The 19,098-nt window shown below is 53.3% G+C and overlaps 1 protein-coding gene across 6 annotated transcripts in view; it reads left to right on the top strand.

Annotated features, from left to right (window-relative positions):
* PRIMA1 (proline rich membrane anchor 1) overlaps nt 10,569-19,098 on the top strand; it is a 62,806-nt gene continuing 54,276 nt past the window's right edge. Inside the window, exons 1-2 of one of the 6 annotated variants that reach the window (XR_002346034.1) lie at nt 10,569-11,408; nt 12,168-12,291. Coding sequence is in view for 3 of the 6 variants with exons in the window: in XM_021099648.1 (XP_020955307.1) it covers nt 10,833-11,408; nt 12,168-12,291 (700 nt within the window). In the remaining 3 variants the exon portion in view is untranslated. Of the gene's footprint in view, nt 11,409-11,466; nt 11,565-12,167; nt 12,292-19,098 lie in introns of those variants that run through there. The other 5 variants (XM_021099648.1, XM_021099649.1, XR_002346035.1 and 2 more) reach the window with 5 other exon arrangements.

The following is a 19,098-nucleotide window of genomic DNA, read 5'->3' as shown; positions in this document are numbered from 1 at the left end:
ACTTGAAAGTATTGCAGAAATTAACACAACACTGTCAATCAACTATACTTCAAAAATTTTTTTAGGGATTTCCTGTCTTGGCTCAGTGGTTAATGAATCCAACTAGGAACCATGATGTTGAGGGTTTGATCCCTGGCCTTGCTCAGTGGGTTAAGGATCCAGCATTGCTGTGAGCTGTGGTGTAGGTCGCAGACGAGGCTCGGATCCCACGTTGCTGTGGCTGGGGTGTAGGCCTGCAGCTACAGCTCCCATTAGACCCCTAGCCTGGGAACCTCCATATGCCACATCCGCAGCCCCAGAAAAGACAAAAAGACCAAAAAAAAAAAAAATTTTTTTTTTCACAGTTTTAGAGAAAGGCAGAATAAAGACAGAATAATCCTGCTGTTTCCCACATGGCAAAAACAAAACAAAACAACCCAAGTGACTGTTCCCTATCATCAAATCGATCAAAAAAATATTCATGTGTAATAACCATTCTCAGCTTCTGGGCTGTACAAAAAAGAGGTGGTGGACTGGCTTTGGCCCGCAGGCCAAATAAAAGGCTCTCTAAGAGCGTGGGCTCTGCAGGCAGACTACCTGGGTTCAGCTCAGGGCAGCGCGGATGACAGAGAGCACTAAAGCCTCCGTGGTGTACAGTGAGAAATATCGACTTAGCCCTGGATCTGAGGGATCCCCTTGATCTGGGGGGCTCTGCTGGTCTGGGTGGGTTTACCTACGCACTTGGAGTCAGTTGCTGATTGACTAAGCAGCTCTGCTGATCTTGGCTGGGCTCACCCACAGGTCTGAGGTTCAGTTGGCTGTTGGTTGATGTAGGGTAGCCTCAGCTGGGAGCAACTTGACTGTGTTCCATGTCTTTCCCCTTCGGGCAGGCCAGCCAGGGCACCGTGTCGCCATGGAAAGAGAAGCAAAGCCAGACACACGGCATCGTGCTCTCCAACATCCTGCAGGCCAAAGTTCTCTTTCACACTCTCGCAAAGCTCAAAGGTTGGCACCTTCCCAATGGTCCACCTGGCCAGCTGCTGCCATGGGGCCCTCTGCGCCCTGCCCCTCTGACCTGAGCTCCGTGAGGCTGTCCTCTGTCCTGCTCATCATGTTGCATCAGCACGAGGGGCTGCGCCAGCCTCTCCTACACAGGTAGGCGTCGCTTTCTGCTTGGAGTATGACCCTAAAAAGGGGCCCCACCCGTGGGGGGAAGGGGATACCTTTGAACCTCTATGTAGCATAATTAAGCACCCTGCCTGCAACACTGCCCCAGGCATTGCCGTTTCTTGTCCAATGTCCTAGGTGACATACATTTCACTTCGAAGAAATCTGGCGTGTGAAACTTGACAATGCAGATCCAGAAATGGCTAGTTGTCTAGCTGTCCTCCAGCATTAGTATCTCTTATTCATTAGTCATGGCTTCTCTGAGCTGCTCTAAAATGTGTTTCCCAGCTTCCTGGCAGCTAAGTGTTGTCATGTGATTATTCCCAGGTCCATAGGATATAAACAGAAATGTCATTTGATACTTCTAGAAAGTGTTCTTAAAGGGAGGAGAATTATACCCTTCTCTTTCTCTTCCTTTTCCCTGCTTGTTGGAATGTGGATCTGATGGCTGGAGTTCAAGCAGCCATCTTGGACTATGAGGTGAAAAGAAATCTACACACTGAGAATTGCAATCAATAAGCTAGAAAAAGCCTGGACTTTGTTCTGTGGAGCACCTTACTAGCCCCAGGCTTCCTCTTACCAGAAATAAACATCTATCATGTTTAAAGCCCTGCTGATTATTTTATTATTATTATTATTATTATTATTATCATTATCATTATATTGCTTTTTAGGGCCACACCTGCAGCATATGGAAGTTCCTAGGCTAGGGATCTAAGCTGAGCTTACAGCTGCCAGCTGAAGCCACAGCCACAGCAACGCCAGATCCGAGCCACATCTGCGAACTACACCACAGCTCACGGCAATGCCAAATCCTTAACCACTGAGTGAGGCCGGGCATCGAACCCACAATTTCATGGTCACTAGTCGAATTCGTTTGCACTGCGCCACAACAGGAACGCCCTCACACCATATTTATAATCATCTCTTCCCTCCTCTGTCTCCCCCATCAGCCAGGAACTCCTGGAGGGAGGGCAGGGACCCTGTCTCAGGCAATTTTGATCCCTGGCACATTATCTGTATTTTATACATGTTCTTTGAGTGCCTAAATAAGCACGGATTATCTCGATTATTTCAGGGACCAACACACCAAAGTCATCCTTCTCATCATACTCCGAGATAGGCACGTTCTTTGAAAAGTGATAACAAATAGCTGAGTCCTGGGCTGGCCAACGCAGGTGTTAGCAGGAGATCTTCTGGATGCTTCGGACATTTCTGACTAAAGTAGACAGCAAAACAATCCTCATTCCCTGAAAACTCTGCAAAGCTCAAAGACAGGTTTCATTCCGTGAAAATGCTAGTGTAAACACGAAGAAACAGGGTTCCGCAAGGTCTCCTTACGATACAAAAGTCGCCCAAACATTTCATCATAAAGCAAGATGCAAAATGGAAGATTCTGTGAATGGTCCCTCTTCTCATTCACGCCTTCAACAACCACACACGGCACCATCACGGGTCAAGCACGCGCGAGGCTTGGAGTGGGGTGGTCTCTTAGTTTGGTTTTCCCCAAAAGCAGAGCATGAGACCAGCCCTCATGCTGGTGACCTCTTTGGGAGGTAAGCCCAGAAGGAGAAGGAAGGAGCCAGTTAAGACTGTGTTGGTGGAAATAATTCCTGGAGGCAGGCAAAAGGCCCCCATCTCCTGCGGACCCCCGAGGAACCATTAGAAGGGGCCTCAGAATAGTCTTGAAAGAAAGGGAGCCCAGGGTATGTATCCACAACCTCACCCACTGTGCAGGTCCTTCTGGAGGCCTCACCTCCTGCACTTCTGGGTTTTGCCTCCTAGGGGGCTTTCTTTGGCTCTAGGGCAGAAAAGCAGAGAGATGCAACTCGGTAGGGAGGTGGGGTGGGGGAGGACCCCAGCATGCAGAGGAGCTGTCCACCATGGCCGTGCTGAAATCAGTGCTGGGGCGAGGGGCTGGGGGGCAGGATACGGAAGGGGCTGCTCCAAGCCGTGAGCAGAGGAGCCCAAAATCCTCAAGGAGCTTACCTTCCACGGAGAGGAGATACATACTAACCATAGGAAACAAGTTTTAAAAGTGTGTGTTTGTTGGAAAACAATAAGTACCAGCGAGAAAAATAAATGGGGAGGAATGGGGAGGGGGGCAGTGGGCAGGGATTATCATTTTAAATACGGGGTCAGGATGGGTCCGGTTAGAAAAGTGACAGAAGAGCTCCCATTGTTTGTGGGGGGCTGCCAGGTACCCGAATCAAAGATGACTAAAACAGAACCCTTGCCTGCAAGGCCCATACAATTAGGAGAGGAGACAAATTGCAATTATAGAAAATGCACAGGATTCCTGGCAGACCTGTGCTGTGAAGGCACTGGGCTCAAAGCTCTACATGCGTTATTTCTAGTATTCCCCACTAGAGCCCAGCAAAGTGACTATCAGCATCCTTGTTCTGCTGTCAGGCAAACAAGCTCAGAGAGGTAAAGAGAACTTTCTGGATTCCTTCCATATTCCAGCAACATCAATATCAGTGTTCTTTCCATTAAATCCAGGCCCTGCCACATCCCTGACTGCCCACATCCTAACACTGAGAGAGCCAGGCTGGAGGGGTGTGAATGAAAGATTGAGACACAGGGATGGCTGTATAGGCATTAGCCCAGTTGATAAAAGGAGACGGGATTCTCGGTGCGTGAGCAGGGCGGGGAGACTTGAAAGGGTAGGAAGTGCACAAGCACCAAGTATAAGGGGTCCAGTGGGGGGAGGAGGAAGGGGGAAGGAGTGGGGGTGGCGCTTAGGTGCTCTGTGAGTCTTCTGGGGGGTTTAAAGCAGAGAAGAGAAATGGCCCTATTACAGTTTAGGGATGGCTGATATTTCCCTTCCCTCTCCTAGAATGTGAGATCTTAGGAGCATCCATCTCCTTCCCCCAATGGCTCCCGTTTGGCTCAACACAGGGAAGAGAAGAGATGCAGCAGGCTTTTCTGGCTGCGCCAGCCTTTGGACTTGGCCGACCAGGCTAGAGGGGTGGCTCACCAAGCAATTCCAATCAAATGTTCTCTTGGATCGTATTTTTTTGGACTCTTCTTGGACATAGGAAAGTGGCACTGGGCCAGGCTGGGCCACTGAGCATGCCCAGGCCTGACAATTTCCCCCAAGGTTTTGGTCCTTTCTTAGGATTTAAAAAAGGATGACAAAGGAGGGAAGATACAGGTGGTTTTCAAGAAAAGTTTAAAATCTGGGCTTCTTCCGGACTGTCCTCCACATCCAAACATCTGGCAGCAAGAGATTTGGAAGAAAATGTTCTCGGGGCCAGAGCTGAACTCAGAGTTTGAGGTAAGGCAGATCTGCCCACACAGCCCTTGTAATGAATCCAGCTCAGCTCCTGGGTTACTGGTTGGAGTGTGGGACCAACTGCATAAAGACGGGGGGGCGGGGGGGAGCTGGGACAGAGCCTAGAAGAGACTGGGGCTCCCCCTCCCCCACACGGGGGTCCATCAGGGAAACACGTCCTCTCTGCATAGAGTCACAGCTGACCCGTAAAACGTGACACGGACAATTACCTATTTAATTCAAGCAGAGGTAATGAACAGTTTGGATAACACCAGTGTCTTTTTCAATAACCGTAGGTTTATTTACATCATTTCAAGACATAATTAGCCTGCATAATTTCCCGGTTCAATGAATGCTCCTTGACTTGTCATAAAATATTTCCTTTGTTTCCTTGTGTTTTACTCAAGAAGATCCCTGATGCCAATTAGCACTCTTGCAAAAGGGCAGCGTGTCTGCCCCCCTATCCTTCAAAATAACTAGAGATGCCCTTATTTTATTTATTTTTTTTGAGCAGCCTATGCGTTTATATGGAATTATCTCAGTTAATCCTTCCACGAACTCTCCAATTGCATTCAATTATGCTATTGTAATTCCTGACAGAGAAAGGATAGGAGGCTGGCTTTTAAGATTAGGACATGCCCCAAAGACTCCACAGTTCATAAGAATCAAGCAGTCTGGCTCAAGAGCTGATTTTCTTGCCCTGTGTGAGACTTTTCCCACCTAGAACTTGCCTGGGGCCCAGGAGTGGCGGTCATCCGGATGCCTCAAGGAACTGCCCTTTCGAGTTGGCTGCAGCTCTGCAGAGGTCGCAGATATGAAATGCCCTGGGGGTCCTACTTCCTTTTATGCAAGTGGCCACACCCTTTAGGTCCCAGGACGCCTCCAAGAACTTGTCGAAGCCTAATTTCCTCCCAGGAAAGAAAACTGGAAGTAAAGCCAATGCAATCTCACATTTCAAGGGGTGCATTTCCAGGTCAGGAAGAATGAGGGGACACAGGCAAGGAGGCAGGGAAGGAAGGGAAGCGAAGCAACTGTGCAGTGTCCACTGGTCTGGCTGCAGCTTTGCAGGGGAACACAGCCACCTGATCAGTTTCAGACCCGTGTCTGTCCTTGATCAAAGTTCACTTTACAGGGAGTTCACTCTCCGGGCTTTCCAGTCATGTTCCTCGGCTCCTACAGGCAGCTGCTGAGGGAGTCAGATCCCACCCACCACGGTGTGCGGCTTCATCTGCCTATGGGGTGGGGGGGTAGGAGCCCAAACCTCCCTGAGTCTGGTCAGGCTGGGCTTGGCCCCATTGCTGCTGGATGCCTCCCACTGTGGGCACAACAGAGGCCACACGGAAGCTCAGCTCCGCCCTGGGGGAGGCTGAGACAGCCACAGTGTTAGGAGATGGGTCGGTGGTGACTCTGGCTGCCCTCTCCACTGAGCAGAGTCAGGAGGCAGGTGGAGCCAAACCAATCTGGGTGCATACATAGGATCCAGCACTGTCCGCCCTGCCTGATTCAGAATGGTTCACATCTGCCTGTGCTACTTGTGTCTACCTTGACAAGAAAACGGCATCAATTTGAGAGTGAAGGTTCCAGTCTAATTTCTGAAGTGGTCGCCCATAACATCCCAACAAGACATAGAAGCATTAGCAAGCCAGGCTATGGTCCTGCCGCTACAGCGGGTCCTGTGGCCCTAATTGAAAGTTATCATCTTCCCCACCCACACCTCCCGTTCTAGATTTCTTTTCTTTTCTTTTTATTTATTATTATTTTTATTACTATTATTATTTTGCTTTTTAGGGCCACACCTGAGGCATATGGAAGTTCCCAGGCTAGGAGTTGAATCGGAGTTACGGCTGCTGGCCTCTGCCCCAGCCTCAGCATCATGGGACCGCAGCCACGTCTGCAACCTACACCACAACTCACAGCAACACCAGATCCCCGACCCACTGAGCGAGGGCAGAGATTGAACCTGCGTCCTCATGGATACTAGTAGGGTCCATTACTGCTGAGCCACTGTGGGAACTCCCCCCTTCGAGATTTCTATGGCCAGCTTTTCAGCTGGTCTGGGGTTCTTACCTGGAGGGTCTTGGGATGTTTAACTGCCCATTCATGGTATCTCTGAGCAGAGAGCCCCTGGTGAATCCGAGTATCAGCTCGAGCGGTCCTAACAAGATATCCCCGCAGGGGTGGCGTAAACAATAGAAATTCACTTTCTCACAGTTCTGGAGGTTGGAAGTCCCGGATGAAGGTCCACCAGAGTGGGTTTCTGCTGAGCACGCTCTTCCTGGCTTCTAGATGGCCTCTTTGTTCCATGTGGCTTTTCCTGCGAGCACATGCAGAGAGAGAGAGAGAGCTCAGGTCTCTCCTCCTCTCCTTGTAAGGACACGGATGCTATGGGTTTCGAGCCCTACCCTTAGAACAACATTTAACCTTTATTTCCTTCTAAAGACCATTTCTCCAAAAACCAGTCACATTGGGGAGTTAGGGCTTCAACATATGAATTGGGGGAGGTGGAGGACATAACTCAGTCCATGGCACCAGACAGACCCTCCCCTGTGCCCACTGTGTAACAGCAAGCCTAGATCCCCTGGTGACCAAGGATGGCCCCCCCCCCACCAGTATTACCAGTGTAGAAATTCCCCTTTCTGATGGCTGGTCCACCAGCAAGAGGAGCCCTAGGTGCTCAGGTAGTAATCACAGCTTTCAGTTTGGGGGCAACTCTTCCTGTGTTCACTGGTGGAAGGTGCCCCCTCTAGAAGCCAGGACCTCTAACCCTTCAGAGTCTATATTAGCAGGAAGAACAAGCACAGCATCGGCAGGTGTCTCGCTGACAGTTGTACTTGATTCCTTCATTCCCAGATTTCGTGTAGTCTCGTTGATGAGACACACCATCAACTCACACTACAACCGGGAGAACAAGAGCCCAACCCCCCAGGTCTTTGTCTCCAAGCTGATGCCATAGCTGAGCCTTCCTTCAGCAGACCCGTGCCAGTGTCCAGGGAGACACTAAGATGGCCAGAGAGAGGGGCTGGCTGACTTCCAGAGGATGGGTCATCCTGTCCAACTGATTGCTGAGCACCTCCCTGGCAAAGGATGCTCTCTGGGGAGTCTGACTCTGAGGCAGGAACACCCATACCTCTTGTGTCACTCCTAGAGGTTCATCCATTTACTGTTTACCTGACCTCCAAGCCCCCGCATTTCCAGTATTGTTCTTTCCATAAACCATTGGCCAGGTGGCTTACCTCTACAGGGCAGGGGCAAGCCTTTCAGGCTTGTGCGCTCAAATGTCTTGATCACAGGGTCCAACTCTTTCCCTACCAAAGCCCTGCCTGATGTGGACACAGAACATTGTGTGGCTGCACGTGTAGTGTCCTTTCCAGTTTGGCCACCCTTATTATCCGCTGCTGAGCCTACTTTTCAGCATCGTCTGTTTTGTGGATGTTAAGAATAAGAGTGTCCTTAAAGCTTTCATAAAGCATCGCTTAAGCTGGCAAAGAACTTCCTTGAGCCTATCATCGTCCTTGTAAAAAACCTCCAGTACTGTCAGATGAAGCCATCTAACCTCAAAATCCTCCTGAGCATCACTTCCCCGCCTTGATGAAATGCTGTGGCCGCCTGGCCTCCCACAGCCTTTCTTTCTATCTGCATCTCATTTCACTTGGCCAAAGGGGAAGCTTGAGAAATTGTGATGTCAGCTATATGCCAGACATGACCTGCTTACCATCTGTATGGGGCCCCTATGGCCTTCCAGACAGAGGGGAAATCCAGTTCCAACATGGTAGCCTAGAGATTTGCTCTCTGGGCCACTTGTAGTACTAATTGTCCCTGGTCCCTTAGGAGACAGAGCATGAAGCAATGCTTATGTGCTAACACTTTACTGAGGGCTGGCACCCTAAGGCAAGCAGAAAAAAAAAAAAAAAAAAAAAAGGAACTAGGGAATGAAGGAAGGAAGAAGGATTGTAAACACAAGGCTGTGGGTTACTGAGCTGGCTGCATCTTGAGAAGAAAACGCATTACCAGGGGACTCAATCATGCCTACTGGACGTCTCCTGACAGCCAGATGGAACTACTACCATCCATAGGCTGGGTCCTTCCCATCTCTTGCCTATTTCTTTTTTCTTTTTCTTTTTTTTTTCTGCCACACCCATGGCATGGAGAAGTTCCCGGGCCAGGGATCAAACCTGCGCCAGAGCAGTGATCTGAGCCACAGCAGTGAAAATGCCTGATCCTTAAGCCACCAGCACTACCAGAGAACGCCATCATCTCTTGTTTTTTGTTAGTCCAAATGTGCTGCAAGGTTTAACTCCCTTGCATTTCTCAGTAGAGTTACCTGGCCCGGCAGGCAGATCTCAGGTATCCTGGTGTGGGTTGCCATCTGAGTCCAGAAGAGGTGAGAGGGGCCAGGTCTCTCTGGGTCCTGCCAGGGCATGAGGGGGCCCATGACAGAGCCCAAGGGGGTGTGATATTCCATGGTGTCAGCACAGGGAGGATGTGGGGCCAGGTGACACTCAAGACTGGGTCCAGCACAGGAATACTGAAGACTGGAATGGATAATGCAGGCTTTCCAACATGCTCAAACAGCCCAGGTTCTCCTGAAGTATCGGGCCTCGGGTTGGGGTCAGGACTGGGTAAACAGCTGTGTGGTCCTGGGACAGTCACATCTCTGAACAAATGGGGCAATGATGTTTTCCCCACGGAATTGCGAGAACTGAATTAAAAAGTGATTTAAGCACTTTTTTTTTTTTTTTTTTTTTTTTGGTCTTTTGGCCTTTTCTAGGGTCGCTCCCTCGGCATATGGAGGTTCCCAGGCTAGGAGTCGAATCGGAGCTGTAGCCACCAGCCTACACCAGAGCCACAGCAACCCCATGGTTCCTAGTCGGATTCGTTAATTACTGCACCATGACGGGAACTCTGACTTAAGTACATCTTTAAGTAGCAAAGAGCTCCATGTATCCACCTCAGGGGCTACTGTCACAGCTAAAGACTGAAGTCACGTACTGAGCGAAATACCCTGGCTGGCTTATGTGGAAATGTGTTAACATACCCAGTGTTATTTAGACTTTGGGCCACTAAAAGCGCTCATTTTGTGCCTCATTCTCCTGCTTCAAACCATTGGTGAAGGAAAGTCATCTAGGAAACCCCTCCCTGCAACACGGGTGTTTTCTTCCCATCCCTCCTCCTTCCCATTAAAGGGAGCAACAAGATCTGATTCGGCCGCTGGTGTATACCCAACGTAGAATGCTCTGTCTGGCCCTTAGCAGGTGCTCCCAGACACAACGTTTGGACTGAATGGACAAATGAACAAGTATCTCCACTCCTTTGCCAAGGGGTTTCCAGCGCTTGGAATGCTCCCCCATCCCCAGCAGGTCCCCCAGTCTTTACTGACCCTCCGCTCTCCACTGCTCTGTCCTCCACTTAGAGGGCAGGATCTTTTGTGCCACCACAGCTGCCAGTGGACAGCGGAATGGCTGGTTTTATTCTCTGGCTCCCAGATCCGATCCCAAGCTCTGGGAGGGAAGGGGCAGGGCTCCATTCATATTTGTGGGCACGCATTTGGCTGGTTCAGCTGTGGCTCTACAGACTTTTTATACGGAGAAGTGCCTTGGGTCAGCACTCTGCAGGAAGGAGGAAATTTGGCCTGAAAGCTGGTCTGCAGGGCAGTTTATACTTAGTGTGTTTATACGGGGTGACTTAAGGGCGCCCAGACATAGGCAAAAGGAACTAAGTACAGGTTCCTTTGATGAATGAGCTACGATGTCTGACTCTCCACTCTCTGTCCTGAGCTCCTGGTTCCCATACCTCACCCAAAAATAGGACTGTCCCTGTCCTGGGGTGGGGTGGGGGACCTCTGGAAGGCCATTCCATCAATCAAGGCGCTTGCCGAGTGCTCCCACCGGATTAGCCAAGCGGCCACGCATACTTGCGGTGCGGCCTGTGGGGCCAGGGGCAGCTTGTTTGAAAGAAACCTACGCGCTACTTTGCCACCGACTTGTTGATAATCTCGCCTCCAACAGGAGTTTGAGATGGCTGACGCAAAGCGGTGCAGGAGAGGTCCTGCGCAGGGCCATGGGCAACTGCTCCCCAGATGCATTCGTGTGGATGGAGAGGTACCCCCGCCAGGACCACAGACCACCGCACTTGGCTCTGGGAGGGGTGGCTTGCGCCTGCAGCCCAGGCAACCCCGGGCACCTTCGCCCCCTCTCCGATTGGGGCGGGGGAGGGGAGAGCGCCCGCAAGGACCGAGCGCAAAAAGGGGGTCTCCACAAGTCAGTCCTGTCCTTACCCCCTTCCTGGCGCCTCGGAGAAACTTGGGGTAGGGACGGCAGGCGAGGAGCAAGACCCTTGGGAGCTGGGAGCCCTCTTCCTCGCGGGTGGAAAAATAAATTATTAAGCGCCCAATACACAATAGCTTCGCTAGATGGAGACGAGGAATCACTGCAGCGGCGCTGGCGGCGGCGGCGGGGAGCGCGGGCGGGAGCGCAGTCCGGGGCGGGAGGCGGGCGAGGCTCTGGCTCGGCTCACGTCTGTTTTCCTTTTTCGTGCATTATTTATTTCGCCTCCGCCCGCAGCCCTGCGGCCCGAGCGGGCGCTCCCGGCCAGCGCCTCTAGTCGCTGCTTCTCGCGGGCCGGCGTGACCGGCCGGGAGAGCTCGGGCACCCCCGCGCCCCGGGCAGCCGCGCGGCGCCACCGGGAAGGGCGGGGACCCGGGGAGGGCACGCGCTGCCGGCTCCAGGCGGCACCGAGGAGACTTTCCCCGCCCTCCGCCTCCGCCTCGGCCGCCCTCCCGGGCCCTGGGCACTGGGTGCCGCCCCTCCCGCCCCGCGCGGCCAGGCGCAGCCGGGAGCCACCGCGCCCTGCGCCCCGTGCGAGCGCGCCGTGCGCCGGCCCCCGGCTCAGCCGCCCGGGAGGCCCAAGCCGCGCGCAAACTTTTGCTCCAGTGCCCAGCGCTCCTCCTCGGCATGTGAAGCCCCCAGGCGCCCGCGCAGTCACCAGGGTGAGGACCGAGGCCCCGCCTAGAGGGCGGGGGACTGGGGAGGCGGCTGGCTTTAAATGGGGGCCGTCCGGCGACTGGGGAACAGATTCTGCCGCGGGGGCAGCCAGGACCTCCCTTCCCCGCGCCGAGGATCGGCTGGGGCCGCCGCCAGGCAAGGTGGCGTAAGACACTGGAGGGGTGCGGGCGGAGACGGAGACGTGGGGGAAGCTCAAGCCCTGAGGCGGGAGGCCAGGGCTCGGCAGAGCGCGCGAGGGCACACGGGGTGCGCACAGAGGTGCCTCCGTTGCAGTGTGCGCAGTGAGGGCCGGCCGAGCAGAGAGGGTGTACGCAGCGTGTGATTTCATGGTGCTGTGCCTGCGGGGTCAGCGAGGGCGCTGGCAGGAGTCGGTGGGTGTGCACGGCTGTTTCGGTGGGTGTGCACGCAGGGTGAGTGGTGCCCTCCGGGTTTGAAGTGTGATCACAGTGAGAGAGTTGTTTTTGGGAAAGTGCACGGGGCTCGATAAGTGTGCTTGGCTGTTTCGGGAGGTATGCATGGGGGCAAGGTATGCACGCAGAATTCTGGGAGCGTGCACCACGACGGAATGTGAGTTCTGGGATGCAGGAAGGAAGGGTCCGCGAGTGTGCGAGGTGGAGTGAAGGACCAGGCTTGGTTTCCGAGGGTGCCCCAGGGTGCGCGGGGCGTGCCCGCCTAGCCGGGACTGCTACGCGTGCGACGGTGCCTGGGGCTCCCGCCTGACCGAGCTTTGCTCCCCCCGACAGTTCGCCCCAGGAGCAGGTGCCCCGGGCCGAGATGCTCCTCCGGGACCTGGTGCTGCGCCGTGGCTGCTGCTGGCCCTCACTGCTGCTGCACTGCGCGCTCCACCCGCTCTGGGGCTTCGTGCAGGTGAGCGGTGGCGCGGGCTGCGTGGGCTGCGGGTGGAGGACCTCCTGGTCAAGATGGGGTGGCTGTCACTTCACTCCCACAACCGTGCCTTCCTGCTGTCGCCCCTCTGATTGGTCCTGGAGAGAGTTTAGGACCACAAAAGATGCTAGCGCTCCCCATACTCTGGCCCTGAAAAGATAAAAATGTCCTGTGGGAGGCTTCAGACCTGGCCAGCTGAGGCCTGCAGGACGGGACCTCGGAACCGAAGGGGCCTGGAGAATGCCTTCTGGGTGATACTATTCTGTAGCAGAAATGCAGAAAAGGAAACCTTAGAGCTTCTACAAACTTACAGAGAAAAATGATCCCAAGACTATCTTCTTTATCTGCCACCAGAGGCACTGGTAAACTTCACATCAGCCTTCTTTAAACTGGACCGCAGCACGGAAGGGGGTGTGTTTCCTGCGGGTGGTGGAGTTGAGGATGTGGACAGATTTTTTGTGGTGGCCCCTAGCAGGGGAATGCAGGAAGGAGCTGTCCCTCTATAAGGGTTGCCTCAGGATGGAATCCTCGCTCTGGGTCCCCCAGCCCCCAGGGCGGAGGTCAGGCAGCCGCCAACTCAAGAGACCTCTGGTAGGTGGGATGGATGGTCTGTAGTCCTTCCCAGAACGCACAGAGTTGGTGGTACCGCGGCGTCGTGAAGAGGTGGACGTTGGTGCCAGCTCTGCATTCTGAGCCCCCGCTCTGCCCCCTTACCAGCGGGGGGACTTGAGGCAGTGCCCTTAACCTCTCTGGGCCCTGATTTCTTCTTCCTTGCATCAAGCACTATTATAAAAAACTTGCTGAGATGAAGGTTACTTAGTCCAGTGCCTGGACCATAATAAACACTAAACGGTAGCTGTTGCTGCCATGATTGATCTGAGTAATAGTAGCGCCGCTCATCTATCTGGCGAGCCAAGCGCTCTGTGGCTCACTACACCGTCTGATCAACATTTTTGAATTGCTAGTGGTTCAGCAGGCTCTGGAGGGCATTTTTACCCTTTCCATCACTGAAGTAGCCACTCTGGAGTATTTGCAGCTTCATGCTCTCTTGGTGGCCTTTGGGGGATAGGGGACTGTGTAGACAGTTGCCCTGAGTAGGAGGTCACAGTCCAGAGATGGGGTAGCCCTGATGCCAGGCTGCCAAGGCTCATGAGTTATCCCAAGGGATGGGGCTTTGCTGGGGACCCGCCCCATCCGTCCTGTTTAGGTGGGAACTTGGGTGCCCACTAGGGGAGACCCCGGGGCTGTAATGCTGAACCAGCCCCCCCCCACCGGGGTGGGGGGAGAGCATGCGTGGGTGGGTCTGCTTGAGTGAGGGAAGGTCCGCTCTCCTCCCCCAGCACCAAGCCAGTCTCCTCTCTTCCCTGGCTGGCCTCTGTCTCACTCACACTTGTTTTCCTTTGGGCATTGACAGCTTTGTTGCATGTGTGAAACGGCAGTAATTAAACTCAGCTGTGCCTCCTCAGGATCCAGGATTTTGTCACTTCTAAACACTTGGGTGGTTTGGGACCAGTTTCTCTTGTTTAACTTTTAACTGAACCTCGGATGTGAAGCATGCTTCCTTTTTACATGCCCGCGTTTGGTTTTTCCTCTGCTGTGAGACTTTTTCAGCCAGTATAGAGTGCCACACGGCAATGCTATCAGTCTCCAAGAACTGGAGTTCTGCTCCAGGAACTGGCAGGAGAGACAACCCTCCCCCCCCGCCACCCCCCATCCCATCTCCACCATCCAAAGAAAGACATTTGTGAAATAGCTCTGTTTTTCAGCAGTGTCCCTCAGCCAGGAGATACTTAACACAAGCAAGTGTGTGTGTGTGTGTTTCAGATGCTCTTACTCAATACAAATCAATTTTTATGAAAATCGATTAGAAGCGAAATCCTCCAGACAGGTAGAATGGGTAACACTTTGGCTGGAGGTGCTGGCAAAATCCATCTACAAATGATTGATAGACTGAGAAGCCAGGGGAGCAGGGGCTTTGGAATGAATGGATCTGGTTTTTGAGCAAAAGAGCTGAATCCAGAAGAACAGAGGTGAGAAGAGGAAAACTAGAAGCCCACAAAGCCCTGTGTTCCTCTTTAAGGGGAGAAGTTATCATTTGTCACGTCATAGGGGCTTCTTAAATATAAGGAGATCTAGCCGTTTTCGTGAGCTTTTTGCCAGAAGACTCCCCCTGCATAGTAAACATTTGGACGATGAGGCCGGCACAATGAAGTCGGGGAACCAATTGGATCACTGGTGAAGCAAGGGATCTGTGATCCTGCAGTACCGGGTTCCAACCTCGAGATCGCCCCGGAGCCTCTGGCTGCTGCCTAGATGATAAGACACGTCATCATGAAAGTCAGAGGACATTAAAGAGCCCTACACAGTTGGCAGGGGGACGCCTTAGCCTCTTCCCTTTTCCCTTCTTGTGTCTGGAATTGAGATTTTGAGCTTTTGTGATTTAGGGTTCTTTTAAGTTCACTTCCAGATGAGTCTTTTTTTTTTTTTTTTTTTTTTTTTTTGGCAAGTGAAGAGCATGACAGGCTGGCGAATTTATTAGGTGTGACAGCAGTGTGTCTCATCAAGTTGCTGTGGTGCTGGCCTGTCTCCATAAAAGATGCCAGAAGCCATCACCCTTGTGGGTGCCCTCCTAAAGCAATTGGCAGGGAAACAGGCTCTGATCCAGGCCTGTGGGTCGCTGTGTGCCAACGAGGAGCCACCCCAGACCCAAGAGAGGCTGACCTTCCCCGATGGTCAGTCGTTACAGCTTTGCTTATGTAGTCAGCTGCATTTATTGGGCACCTACTGTTTGCCAGGCCCTCGGTTAAGTGCAAGGGGTCTGCCCTCGTGGCCTTTGACAGTCCAGCACGGGAGAGATTGTTAAGCAGTTCAGGATGGGCCAGAGCGCTCAGTAGGAGCCAGGAGCTTGGAGATGGAAGCTGGGGGAAGAATCGGAGAAACCTTGCAGATGAAGGGCTTCAGCTGAAATGTGAAGAAGTCAGGAGCCAGGATGCAATCGTGAGTGAGGTGTCCAGGCAGAGGACACAGCCCCAGGCTGGAGGAGAGGGTGGGGCATTGGAAGAGCCCCGGGAGGGCAGCACAGCCCCAGGCGAAGCCTTGGTTGGGAGCCTCTGACCTTGTGTCTTGCCCTCTGGACTTGATCCTGAGGACTCCAGGGGCCATGGAAAGTTTTAAGAAAAAGATGATACAATCTCAGATTGGTATTTTAGAAACACAGTCCCGCTCCAGCTCAGACTGTGGATTCAGAGAGCGGGCGATGCCAGGGGCAACGAGGCTGGGGCGAGTCGGGTTGCCAGGTTTAGCAAATAAAAATACAGGTGTCCAATGAAATTTTCAGATAAACAATGGGTCATGTTTGAGCATAAATATATCCCGCATTTATATTTAAAAAGGAGCTCTGGGCTGCAGGTTCGGACCCCTGCCTGGTGGAGTGGGTTAAGGATCCTGCATTGCCACAGCTGCAGGATAGGTCACAACTGCGGCTCAGATCTGATCCCTGGCCCAGGAACTCTATATGCTGCAGGGCAGCCAAAAAAGAAAAAAGAGGAAATAAAAAATGGTTGTTGTTTATCTAAAACCTTACACGGTGTCCTATATTTTATCTGGCGAGCCTCGTGGAGATGCGATGGCGGCCTGGTTTCGGGCCATAGCACTGAGAGTGGGGAGAGATGGATGGATTCAGGGACTATTTAGGAGGACCAGACCAGACAGCTGCACTGGTGGCTCAGGAGCCGGGTTCCCCAGACCACAGTGCCAGGGACCCAGTCTGGGTGGCTGTAGGACCTCCCTGTGCCTCAGGATTCTGGCCCCATGAGGATGCTGCTGAGCAGGGACAGGAAGGTAGGCAATGGCAAAACTGGAGTCGAGAGTGGTCACGGGAAGTCCTGTTGCCACCTTTAGGTGGGTCATTGACTCTGCGGGCCTCTGCTTCTTCTTGGTCAAGTCCAGCTAAAAGTGGGTGACTTCAGGGGGCAAGTTTCTTCTTGTGAGGCTCCCCAAGGCATAAAGCAGCCAAGCCAGGTGTTGAGACAAGCTTGTGGTCCCGAGGTTTCCCCTCCACTGGCCTAAACACGACACCGCCAGCCTGCAGAACCCCGAGCGGACCCGGAGCTGGGAGCCGGGGAGACCCTGCCGTGTTTCTCCACCACCGGGCAGACCCTCCCCGGCATACATTTTCATTGAGCACCAACTGAATGCTGGGCCCTGGGCCACTTGGGTACCTAGTGTGGCCAAGTCTGTCACCCCAGCCTGCAAGTGTGCATGACAATAGCGACCTCTCTCAACTGTCCTCGTGGTGAAATGAGAGCCTCTTCCCAGGACTGACACACAGTAGGGCTCAGGGAGTCCTTTTTGGTCGGGATGAAAGAAGCATAGACTGGCCTACCTTTCTGTTCCAAGATGCTCATAACTTGGCCTGGGGAGGGGGGGCAGACACAGTGGGAAAAGTGCCCCAAAGAGAAGGGTTTATAAGGGGAAGAGGCAGCGCTGGGTCTAATTCGGAGGTGAGGATGGCCGGGCAAGAGCTGCCTTTGAAAGACGACAAGAAATTGGCAAGTGGATAACGGGCCTGTGTGGCCATTTGTCATCAAGGGAGGCTCAGAGGCCGCAGAGGCTTGCCCTGGACCAGACCCCGGTGACGAGCCTCAGGGGGACAGCCAGCCGAGGCTGGAGGCTTTGGGGACGGTGGTTGGTTAAGAGCTGTGCCCACTCTCATTTTGGTACGACCATTATGTGACAGACCACAGATTTTTAAGTAATCATTTATGTATGTATGTATTGTCTCTTTCTAGGGTCGCACCTGTGGCATATGGAGGTTCCCAGGCTAAGGGGCCACTCGGAGCTGTGGCTGCCGGCCTACGCCACAGCCACACCAGATCCGAGCCGCCTCTTCCACCCACCCACACCACAGCTCACGGCAACGCCCGATCCTTAACCCACTGAGTGAGGCCAGGGATTGAACCCGCATCCTCACAGTTAACTAATCAGATGCAGTTCTGCTGCGCTGGGATGGGAACCCAGACCACAGAGTTTTTAAATTCAGCGCATGCCTTCCCTCCCGCCCCCGCCCTCAGCCTTAGGACTTGGCTCTGATTTCCTTGCCTGTAATTCCGTCGCATTAAGCACTCACACATCTGTGCCCTTCTATCCTCTCACAAAAATAGGTCATTGTGTTGGGCCAGGTTAAACAAGCGTGCTCCTCTTGAACGCTCTCACATAAATTGCACCTTGGAGAGTGGGAAAGTAATTGCTTTGGCAATGGCATTGCTCGAAGTTCGCGCACTTGGTAGAGTTCAGCGGAGAAGCGAGCTCGGAGGCCAGCTGTTGGGAAAAAGGAGCTTTCGAGCAACCCCCATGGTCTTAGAAGGTCAGACTCCAGAGAACCGTCTCGATGACGTGATGGGCGGGCTGACAACTGCACCGGTGAAGCCGGTGGATTTGCCCTGACGTCTAAGGAGCTAATCCTCTCCATAAAATGGTGGAGAAAAGACCCATCATCTGAAGATATGCTCTTCCAGGGGGAGCTAAGGTTGCCTTCCAGAGTTTGCTGTGCAGTGGGCCTTTGCTAAAAGGTGGTGAGCAAGAGCTTCTCGGCCTCATGGATGTTAAGTCAGGGCTGTCAATCAGTCTACCTCCTGCTGCTATACCCGTAGCCACGTGAGCCCAGCATGTTCCCATCTACCAATAGGAAGGGAGCAGCCCAGCCCTGCTGGCTCTCTCTGCAGGGCTGGGACTCATAGAGCAAAGGGCCTGCACTGGCCTCCAAAGGCGGGCCTGCCGTGGCAGGTTGCCGGGAAATTGGGGTTCTGGGTTTCTTCTACTGGAGGTGACAGCCAGAGAAATTAACTGTGGGCATCCCTGAGGTTGAGGGTGGTCACCAGCTCTTCTCTCTGTGTCTTTAAATCAGCTGCTGTCTGGGACAGGCAGAAAGTGCTAGACTCAAGGATTTATGGCACTCTGCCATAGGAAGGGATGCTGGCAGTTGGTCTAAACCAGCTGTTCTCCCGCTGGCTAGATGTTAGAAGCTTAACCTGGGATGCTTAAACAAAGCATGTGTGCCCAGCTCCACCTGCAGAAATTCTGACTTAACTGGTGTGGGAAAGGCTCAGGCATGAGTATTTTTTAAAGCTGCCCGGAAGTTGTAATGTGCAGTCAGGACTGGGAACTGCTGGTTGAGCACAACCCACTTTTGCTCACCTATTTAGTTTACACATGGGGAAAATGGGGACTGGTGTTGAAAGCACACCAGGCCAGGACTCAAGAGGCATGGATTCTGGTGAATTCCAGGCATTGATTTCCTTATGGTGTTATGATGGCAAGAGACAACAACAAAAGGCCTGGCCCCTGACCCCACAGACCTTTGAGTCCAGTGGGAAATAGAGGCATGGACCAGGCAGACACCCCAGTGTAGACCCCTGCCCCATCAAGTGAAACTTGGGCCTGGGAGACCCTGTAAAATGGAGAGCTGACCTTGTCCGGGGGGCAGAGGTGCCTCCCTGAGGAGGGGACAGCCAAGCTGAGTAACAGGCAAAGCAGAGGGAAAGGTGTGGAAGAACATTCCAAGCCATTGAAGGAGCTGATGCAAAGAGAGGGAGCATGGCCAGGGGCCAGGGGCTGGAAGGAGGGCATCCAGGGCAGAGCAGAGGGCAAGAGCATGAGGTGAGGGGGGCTGGAGGGCATCAGAGCTCCTATGCAGGGCCCCATGGCCCCTTGATCATCTGAGCTGTGGACGGGCATTTGGGGGTCCCGGGGGTGCGGGCGGTTTAGTCAGGTGTGTTCCCCACAGGACCA

Source organism: Sus scrofa, chromosome 7, assembly GCF_000003025.6.
Source record: "Sus scrofa isolate TJ Tabasco breed Duroc chromosome 7, Sscrofa11.1, whole genome shotgun sequence".
NCBI classification, from domain to species: Eukaryota; Metazoa; Chordata; class Mammalia; order Artiodactyla; family Suidae; genus Sus; species Sus scrofa.
This window is presented reverse-complemented; position numbering and strand designations above follow the sequence as displayed.